Source organism: Paramacrobiotus metropolitanus, unplaced genomic scaffold (genome assembly GCF_019649055.1).
Source record: "Paramacrobiotus metropolitanus isolate TYO unplaced genomic scaffold, Prichtersi_v1.0 Parri_scaffold0000254, whole genome shotgun sequence".
NCBI lineage: Eukaryota > Metazoa > Tardigrada > Eutardigrada > Parachela > Macrobiotidae > Paramacrobiotus > Paramacrobiotus metropolitanus.
In genome coordinates this window covers 67,503-77,748 of record NW_026570474.1, presented here as the reverse complement: position 1 = coordinate 77,748, position 10,246 = coordinate 67,503, and the positions used below count along the sequence as shown (strand labels likewise).

Sequence of the window (10,246 nt, the reverse complement as noted above, 5' to 3'; positions counted from 1 at the left end):
AGCACCAAAAAACAGCGCAGAAATACTGTACGAGTACAGTAAGCAAGAGTAGTAGGTACTGTACGTTACAAATTTTAAATACAATACGTACTACATATTATTACGAATATTCAGTACGAGTAGTGGTAGAAGTACATAAAAATGATAAAATTTTAATTTTGTTATAAGTAGTTCATCGTAAAAAAATTATTGCACACTGACGTACAGTAAAAATAGTTTATTTAATTATTGGATACGTATTACATACTTGCTTATAATTATTTAATTATTAATTAAAAATAAGTGAGTACTATACTTGCTTCTTTTAACGAGTTAGTAACTTAGTAGTCAGTTTAGTGTATTGTACGGTACGCAATCAATACTTGGGAGTTGGAAGCACGTATGACCTTATTACTTTAAACGGATTACCAGATTTCACAAGTAACGAGCCTTGCAGATGCTCTTGAAGTCTTCCACTGCAACGATTTATCGATATAAGTCATTTTAAGTACTACTCTACAGTAAGCTATCAATAACTAAAATAATGATAAAAAGTATAACCTGACGAATGTCCGTATTTCATTTTGATAAAGGATAAGAAAGACATGCACAATCTAATTGTTAAATTCGAAAAGCAACGCCATCCTGTGAGATTGTCTGGTTCTCGAGCATCTCGACACCAGTCCCAAAGGTCATCATCACTCCACGCCAAGTATGTCGCTCTTCTGGACCGCATCCAAAACGACAGCTTCCACGGTCAGTCGCGCTTCTCCACCAAGAACCTTCTCCGCAAACACTGTCTGCACCACCATCTCCCGCAGCTGCAAAGGTCACCCGCCGCGCTCCTGGCGCGCCACCTCCTCCACTTTGACATCTTCCAGGAAATCCAGGCCAGTCCCTACGACGCCAAAAGCGCCGGCTGCCACCGAGATCTCGACTACCGCCCCGGCCACTGTCCGTGGTGTCTGGAAGGCATCCTGACCGCCGTGGACACGGAGAACCCCAAGACCCTGCGGGCGGTGCTGCGCTCAGGGTTCTCGGTGGCCACCAAGCTGCAGAGTAGCCCGGAGGATGGGTTTGTGTGTATGGGAAAAGGGGCGTGGAAGGACGGTTTCAACTGGGCCAAGGTGGTGCCCCTGTGGGATATGGATTTCGGATTGTGTGTCTTTGTCAAACTGGCGCTGTTAAGGGATTCGCTGGCCAAACGGGAGATGATGCTGATGGTGGCGCGGGCCGTGTGCGCACGGGGAAACGCCGTCGGGAGGGAATTTCGGTTTGCTGTAATAAAGAATTTGGTGCTCTTCCGCAGGAAGTGTATTGAAGAAGCGCTGGACAAGGCGAAGGCAGGTAAAAAAAGGCGTATCGCCAATTCGCAACCGTACTTTTTTATATATGTAACGACGCTAACCTGTTTATATATCTGCATGTACTGACGCTACCTTGCCTGACTTGCTTTTTACTTTTACTTCGAAGTACATAAAATCTTCCTTTACCGTATTCATTTTCTATAAATTTATTACTGTTTACACAAGTACTTTAAATTATTTAGTTTTTAAATATCGGCAAATTTAACGAAAATGGAATGCGTACCAAAACTCCAAAGTGCATGGAACTGATGGAGGTGACCTTTATAATTATTTTCGATTATTGTTTCACAGGTTGATGGATCGTTATTTTTTCGGGGTTTATCGAGGGCACAAATTACCAGCAAATACAGTTTATCCAACATTCCATCGCCGGATGAATTGATTACACTCTTATTCGACACGATCCCCCTTCCGAAAAAGCAGTACAACCATCTGGCTGAGCGGCTGTGGCGCGTCTTCTTCGATTTACTGTTATCCTGCGCTCCTATGGCAATACAGCTCTTTTTGACCAATCCCCATCTAAACCAGCTGATTAAAACCGGCGCCGCCCTAACCGCCTATTCCGGCTTCCCCAAAGCCATGCTCCTCCCGGGGCCCAGTGTCAGCGTCTCTACCTGGCTCAACACCAGCATTGGCTATTTCTACGTGGCGGAAGCGGTGCTGACGCAGCATGTAACCAAACGCATCTTGCACCGTTTATGTGATCTGCGTCGGTTGGCTGGATTCTCCTACGAGCACTGGACCGCGTATTTATCGTTCTGTATCCGTGCGATACAGGAACACGGGTTTGATCTGCGCCTGAATGACACCCCGCTGGGAATGCAGCAGGTGGCGCTGCTGTCGCGTACCGGGAAATGGTACTATTTAACCGCGATTGTGAAGGAATTGATTAAAATTTCCGGGTATGTGTCGTATGGTCAACAGATCGCGTCGCTCTTCACATTGTCACCGGCACGGATCAGTCTGGATGTCGGCTGTCAGGGCGGCATCCCGGTGATGATTAAGAAACCGTGGAAACGTTACGTGCTGGAATGTGCGGAGGTGCTGCAGTTCCTCCGTATCCTGAACAACGTTCCTGTGGACAAATTAATTCGTATGGTGCAGGACAATGGGAATGCGGGAGAATTCTTGGGACGGTTCGGCAAATACGGGAAATACTTTCAGAAGGTGTTGGCGTACGAGGTGACCTTGCAGGATTTAGCCCGCTGTTCGATCCGCCAGTGTATCGGGTCGGCGCATTTCGTCCGGGATGTTCAGGCGTTGAAGATCCCGGAAAAATTCCAGAGTTTCATCATCGGGGATGTCCTGTCGTTCCGTCGCCCTTGTGCGAAAAGGACGCCAGAGAATGTTCATTCGGTGGGAAATTGGTCTGGGGTGACGGGGCTAGGAGGATCCGGAAAGGTTGAGGGAATGCCGCTGCCGATGGACGATTCGACGATCTGGCTAGATAAGCCACAGCGACCTCCGGGACGGGGTGTGCTGAGCTGGGCGATGAAGGTGTACTCGCCGGAAATGGTCGTGCTGCATGACCTAATGCAGGCCAAAACCTAAGGCCGGTTTACATTATACTCTGCAGTTAACAAAAAAACTGATAGAGGACGATGATGTGATTAGAGAATCTGATGATTTAGATCCCCAACGGGAATCCTGCTGGTTTGTTACCCTAACTGATAATGTTTATGCAAATACGGTACATACATACTACTCAGTAATAAGTAATTAAATATTATTCCGGGCGACTGTAATGGGTACGATTAATTTTGCTTCATTGGCGGAAGATCCTTTATTTTTTAAAGGTGGGAGATTTTAATTCTTCGGGATGTTTTCTTCAGTGCCGGCAGACATTGTTCCTTAATCCTTAATAATTATGCTGGATAACTTGATTCTTTAACGCTGGGAGACTTAACAATGTTTGGGAGACTTTATACTTCGTTGCTGGCAAACCTTATTCTTCATGATCAATGCCGGGAGATAACAATATCGCAATAAGCAATAAAGGTTGTTTTTTACTGTAGATGTATAAAGTATAAACAGGTCATAATCATGTAATGCCATACTGTCATACAACATTTTCTGTAACGAAATCACAAAATTCGGAGTTGCCAGCTGGACGAGGCTGTTTTCCTTGACGTCGACGTATGTACGCATTACATCGCATTTCAGGTGAATCATTCAGTCTTTTGAGTGAATCATCGTTCTTTGGACTGCCCTCGATATGCAGTGCGCGTGGCGAAGATGGCAGAGGCGTTCTCCACCTCCGCCGGAAGTGATGTGTTTGGCTCATGATTTATCATGGTTAACAAGATGTTCAATCAAAAATACTTCTTATGAAAAAATGTTTTTTCATTGTTCAGTTTTTATTCAAGCTGGCACATATGAAATTAAACGAAATACTTCGATTTGCGTTGGGTTGAAGCCGGATCCTGACTAACACCAAAATCCTAGCGGATACGAATGAGCCATAGCTCGGCACGCTGCGCGATGCAGTGTTCACTCTTAATGCGAAATGCCAGCAAATGCTTGGCTTCTGGCTAAAAAGCAGAGCTGCACAACACACGAACATGAGTGATCAAGCGTGAAATTGGTCGTTTTCTAGTTTTCGGATTTTTAGTCATCCTGGATGCTGGTTGTAGAAATATTTTGATATAATAAGATACTTTCTGGATATGTTTCGCAAAAACATCGGATACTGGATGGCTGGATTACTGGGCTGAAAATCTCCGCGCGTGTATCGTTAGCGACCACGTGCGCACTAAATCCGACTTCACTTTTTATTTTTGTTGATTTCTGATCCCATTTTTTGTCTGCTCCTCGTCTGCGTGGATTGCCCGGCATATGCGCTTCCGTACGGAGCTGCTGGTACCGCCGATGCATACGGCGGTGGCTGACGGCCGCCAGATGAGGGATATGGTAAATGTTTGACATGACGCAGAAGGGGAGCGAGGAATTTTCACTTGAGTTCCCCTCGCTATGCAGTTCTTTTCTCGACGTCCTGCAAACTCGACGTTACTTCGATTTTGTGGTGTTGCGGTTGATAGGATGGACGGAGCGTCATCGATATCAAGTGGTCGGAGGAGGCCGGGGTAGGATGCACCCGCAAGTGTCTGTACCGCGGGGATGGCGCGCATTTTACCATGGAGGACGGTGTGGATGAGGATCGCGTTATCAGCTATCGGTGAGCGACTACTTATCACAACGCATCTATGGAGACTATGGAGAGTGCTCTTCAGTGTAAAATTAATTTATGATCATGTATTTTTAAAACTAATACTTGTTTAATAGTTTAATGAATACCGCGTATTTTTTTAAAAGTAACTGCACGGAAAAATCAAAAATAAGATGAGAAAATAAGGGCAAATAACTAGAGTAGAAGATGCTGTATTTGTGTAAATAATTGCTACAAAGAGGGGAAAAATCCGTGATAAATTTCTAAATCGTCCTTCCAGTAAATAATATTGATAATTCTAATTTTGTGGAATTATTTTTTGTGAAATCTGTTGGACTTCGGAATGGTAGCGGTATGGGAAAAAATGAGTAGTGTACTATAATTCATTGTCATCTGTTTTGGTTGGTGTTATTCCTTCTCTTCACCACCTCACCGGATGCCGCACCATTGTCACCCTGTTGCTCACTTTTTGCAATTTTTTTTCATGCTGCACTACGGAATTTTTTACGTATTATTCGTATTGGTTATTCGGGAGGATTAGAATTCCCGGGTTTTGTTTGCATTTTAGAATTTAATTTGTGTGCTCACCGGTCATTCAGGTGCACTTGAATAACTTAACGGTGCCTTTAAATCGTATAAAATGCTGCATCGGCAGGATTACGCAGTCTTGTGCCTGTTTCTCCAGGTGAAACAATATATACAGCCCGTGTGTTACTTGTCCTTGCAGAGTGAACGATATCCACCTGTACAGCATCTTCGACGGACATGACGGATCGAAGGCATCCCAGTTCGCTGCCCAGCAGTTTCCTCTTGAGCTTCTTCTCGGCCAGCTCGAAGGTACTTGTGAAATCTGCTGAGTAAGATTTTTTATTGGTCGACCGCCGCCGTGAATGCGTAGCTGTCGCTGCAGCGCACTCCAGAACAAAGTAATTTGTATGGAAATTATAGCCATACAGTACTTGCGTAAAGTATTCATATATTGGCACGTGCATCTTACTGATAGGCTCACTTTTTGGCGAAACTTTACATAAGAAACTATTGGAAAATGAAGATGAATGTTAGTGATGGAAAGGTGATCTGCAGTCAGTGCAGTGCTGTGGTTAATTCAGAAAGCATGGTTGCATCGTAGAGTTATGGCTAATTTCCCCACGAATGCGTTCAACACGGTTTTCGTAACGAATCTTAAATCTGGCTGCGGAATGAATGTTTTCCGCTTTCTCTTTTTTTTTGTTTCCGCGCTTATATCGTAATGGTCATCGTGATTTTGTTTTGCGGTCATGAAAATTTTAAATCTTTGATTCCCTTTTCCTGGTTAATTGTTCAAATAAAAATTAAATTTTAATTTTTAATCCGTAACTGGATTTTATTTTAATTAAGATTTTTGTTCCGGTGTTGACGAGACGAAATCCAGTAAATTTTCTATGAACGGTACAGTGCATACCATGCCAATCACCGTTTGGCCAGACAAAAACCGGGTTAACAACAGATGATAATCGTTGAATGAAACAGTCTTTTTGGCAGCCAACACACCATTACTAATCCGCGCCGGTCTATTGTCCAACCGATCACGACGACGGTGTCTGCCAAACATGGCAACACTTACCGGCAGATAGGCATGAGTCACAATGAACAAGTGCTGAACACTCTCTGTCCACAGGGCCCATCGACGACGAAGAGGTGCGCAACGTCGTCAGCAATGCCTTCCTAATGGTGGAGGAGAAGTTCTTTGACAGTCTGGAGGAGAGCGCCAGTCCGCCCTACAACGCCACCGGTCCCTTCAGTCCCAAGACGCGGCCGGGCAAGAACGACACGGTGGTGCCGAATCCCATGGCCGGGGGGACGACGGCCGTCATGGCCATCTACTGCCATGGGAAACTGTATTTTGCACATTGTGGTACGTAATCTTGCCCTTACTTTTCCGGACGGGAAGTTAAAAAATTGGTGAAAAATAAATAAAAATTGTTAAAAAATTGTTAAACGTTATGCAAATTGTTAAAAAATAAAATAAAATTGGTAAATAAACGGAGTTTAGGGAGATACAAGGCAGCTTTTAATTAATGCAGCAGTAGTACTTCCTTTTATATGATCAAAACCGGCAAACTGCGCATGCAAATGATGCAGTACAGAAAACACCATATAACTATAAAAAAATAATTTCTGTCAATTTACCCTTTAAATAATTAAATGCATTTTACAATGTTGTTCGTTTACTCAGCAGCTTTGTTGTCACAATTGTGTATGAACCTGTAAAAGTATGTCTTTCACGTATTGCTGATTAATTTCTACTGCAAAGGCAGTTTTCCATCATTGAGAGTTTAATTGTGTGATTTATTGTACCTGTGGTGGGTCATATTTAATCTGTGTATTTCTGATTAATTGCTGTTTGCGAAAGCGCAGGAAAATTAGTCAGAGTTTAATTATGCGAATAATAGTTTTGAATGATTTGTGTCAGTTTAATCTTTATTGGTTCAATTGGCTCCATTACCGTAACAGCAAACTTGTTTTCTTATCTTAGATGACTGTGTTTAGAATTAAATAAGCTGGACTAGTTTTCAGTGCAAAAAAAATTAAAATGTTTTGAAACTTGCAGGCGATACGGTGGCGGTGCTGTGTTACCTAAAGCCGAATGGGGAGCTGACGGCGCGGACCGTGGGAATTCAGCATAACATCGATAGTGACGATGAGGCACTGCGTTTGAGCTTGCTGGGACTGGATGTGAATGAACTGAAACAGCGACAGCCCCTCAAACTGACACGCTGCATCGGCAATTATGCCCTGAAGAAACAGTATCAGACCTTTGACATTTTACGGTATGTTGAGCAATCGCGTTACGGAAGCTCTTGCATCTTTGGTTGTCGTTGGTAACAAAAAAATTTAAGGGTGTGGCTATTCCCACCACCTGACACCACCATTTGGCTATTCTCACCACTTTTCACCGCCTTTTGTCTATTCGCACCACCTTTTTTACAATAATCTTTACACCCCCTTTTGACTGTTACCACCCCCATTGCACACCTCTTGCGAAAATATTACCGGTTTTACTTGTCCCGGCCTCTAAAGGTCATGAATGCATAATGTTATACAAATATCATTTACAATACTCTCATTTTAAAAAAAAGATTTCCGTAGCAACTTTACGCATTTTTTAACATGATAATATTAGTAAAATGTATAAGGAGTTGGGAAGAGTCTCTGTCGAAAGGAGGTGTAAAAATGTGGTGACAATAGCCAAAGGTGGTGCAAAAAATATTTTTAAAAAAGGGGTGCGAATAGCCAGAAGGCGGTGAAAGGTGGTGAGAATAGTCGAAGGAGGTGCCAGGGTGGTGAGAATAGCCATTTCCAAAATTTAAACTGGTTAGGGCTAAAATTGGTTTTATTCTGTTCTTAATTACTTTTGTATTTTTATAACATTTGTACATTTGTATTTTTTATTACATTTATTTTTATTGCGTTTGCTCGTATTGCAGTACGTTTGTATTACAATATTTATTACATTGTATTACAGTAGGTATTTTTATTTAGAAATTATTTTTGTTTTGTTGGACTTATTTTGTTCTGGCGGATGCAACTCGCGTTTTATGATCTAAAACGGAGAAAATAATTTAGTGGCTTTTGATAATTGAAGCGGTTGTCTGAGTAAAATGTGGATAAATTAGAAAATGCTTATCTACCAGTAAATTCTAAACATAAGTTCGGTATTTTTGTAATACTGCATATTAATTTATCAAGAAGAAGACTTTGCTATTTTTACCATACCAGGCTATTGACAGTAACATCAATTCCATTTTCAGACCGGCAGTAAATTCCCCGATAATTTGCGACCCGGAAATTATTGGTGGATTACCGATCAATGCAAATTATCGCGGATTCATTTATCTCATGTCAAGTGGACTGTACAAGTAACTAATTTCTCACTGGATCACTTAGGAATACATGAAGTTAAACCGTGGAATAAATTTTAACAGATCGTGGTATGAATGTTCTGGATCCGAAAATGTTGAGGAGGATATTGCCAAAATGATTGCCACGCAGCTCTGTTCCGACAAATCATTGCACGACGTTGCTCAAGCTGTTCTAGAAGAAGTAAGCCGGGTGGTCTTATACATGTAGTTACTAGTTACGGTGTGCCGACAATTTTTAATCTTCGATGGAAATTTTCCTCTGCTAATGCTGCAGAATTTTTATGTTTGTAATTTTGTATCCCTTCTGTTGTATAATAATCCGAAAGAAGAGAGGATTTTTCTTTTATTAATTCTCTCGAAAATCATCTAAGATTTGTCACTGCTTGGTCTGTACTTCGTTTCCTCTTTACATTACATCAATACATCATAATTATTAGTTTATTCTGTTTGAAAATGCATAATCATGTTTTTGCCAATTTGAAGCTTGCTTTTCCGTTCCTTGTTTCGACTTCATGTTTTTTTTAGGGTTTTCTTAATTTTTTATGTTGTTTCGTACATTGTGCAGCTTATAATTGATTTTCGAATCGGAAATTCACGAGCAAGTTGTTACAAAACGATGCCTAAATAGAGCGTTGAAATATAATATGAAATTAAAACGGCGTTTTAGATTTTATAAAACAAGCGAAAAAATTTTGACAATAATTTCCTGCAGGTTTGCAGCCGGCATGCCGCCGCGTACGCCGCCGGCAAGGACTTTTTCCGTCGCGAGGAGATGACCCTGTTGATCCGCAACTTCGGTCTGGACCGCAGCGACGTACAGCCCAGCACGCCGCCGCCGCGGATTGCCAGTGATCTGGGCTTTCCCTCCGCGGCCCTCTTCAATCCCGGTCTGCGCCGTTCCGCCTCCGAGCAGCTGACAGAGACGGTGGAGACCGACGCCGACAGCCTGTCGCCGCCGATCCTTCGCCCCGCCGAACTGGACGCCGAGGGCTTCGAGTACATTGATCCGTATGTGGATTTTGCCGAGTTGGCGTCGGTGGATACGGATTTCGAGTGGACGGACAGTGATGAATGAACGCAGAATGAATTTCTGTTTGCGAAACGCTGTTTTTCCCGGTGAACTGTGTGGTTTTCTCGAGTGTCTTCCCGGTGTTCTGGTAGAATCTGTCCGGTTTTTTATTGGTCTGATTGTGAGGATGGATTGAATCTGCTTTTTTTGAATCGTCGCGCTGTATCCAGGTTTACGGTTGATAGTTCAGGGATACTGCCGTGTCGATCGGTTTTACGTGTTTTGTGCAGTGTTCCTCGTGTTCTGTGCCATAAAAGTCAGTCATTTAGCTTTTACAGTTGTTACTGCTCGTCCGAATGAAATACCAGAATGGCCAAACCTATACATTGCAGACACCTGCTCACTGCACCCATCGCCGAGCGTAATACGCAATTACGCATGTCAATGGTAAAAAATCATAGCTGCAACTAAACAGTGTGCCCTGTGTACCCTGTGTACAGTGTTCCTCGTGTATAGTGTCGGCACGCTATACTTTACGTGTCGAAAATCGTATGCGGGATTGTTTTAAAGTGTTTGAGAATGGTATACCCCGCCCAATGGTCGTCTGCGGTACGTTGGCGGCGACTTGGCGCACAGTGTACATGCACGATCACCGCACCATCATACTACCCGCTTGGCGCAGTTGGGCTTTGCCCGCCGCCTTCGATATTCGTTCCAGTCGTACAATACATTTACTTGCTATGGTATCACTGCAATCGACTACAGGTACATCCCCAACTGGCAAATGCCCAACTCCATCTTTCGAGGCTCGGGATAGCCTCTG

General features: G+C 43.0%; 2 protein-coding genes across 2 annotated transcripts; both read left to right on the top strand.

The window, feature by feature from the left end:
• The first annotated feature begins 400 nt into the window (after positions 1-400).
• On the top strand, positions 401-3,300 carry LOC129601604 (uncharacterized). The gene is made up of 2 exons (XM_055500454.1): positions 401-1,322; positions 1,638-3,300. The coding sequence occupies exons 1-2, from the start codon at positions 585-587 to the stop codon at positions 2,895-2,897; spliced, it is 1,998 nt and encodes a 665-aa protein (XP_055356429.1). The 5' UTR covers positions 401-584; the 3' UTR covers positions 2,898-3,300.
• Positions 3,301-3,896: 596 nt separating this feature from the next.
• Positions 3,897-9,751, top strand: LOC129601603 (TGF-beta-activated kinase 1 and MAP3K7-binding protein 1-like). The gene is made up of 8 exons (XM_055500452.1): positions 3,897-4,256; positions 4,385-4,521; positions 5,240-5,349; positions 6,170-6,406; positions 7,103-7,322; positions 8,304-8,411; positions 8,478-8,595; positions 9,127-9,751. The coding sequence occupies exons 1-8, from the start codon at positions 4,182-4,184 to the stop codon at positions 9,487-9,489; spliced, it is 1,368 nt and encodes a 455-aa protein (XP_055356427.1). The 5' UTR covers positions 3,897-4,181; the 3' UTR covers positions 9,490-9,751.
• The last annotated feature ends 495 nt before the right edge of the window (positions 9,752-10,246 follow it).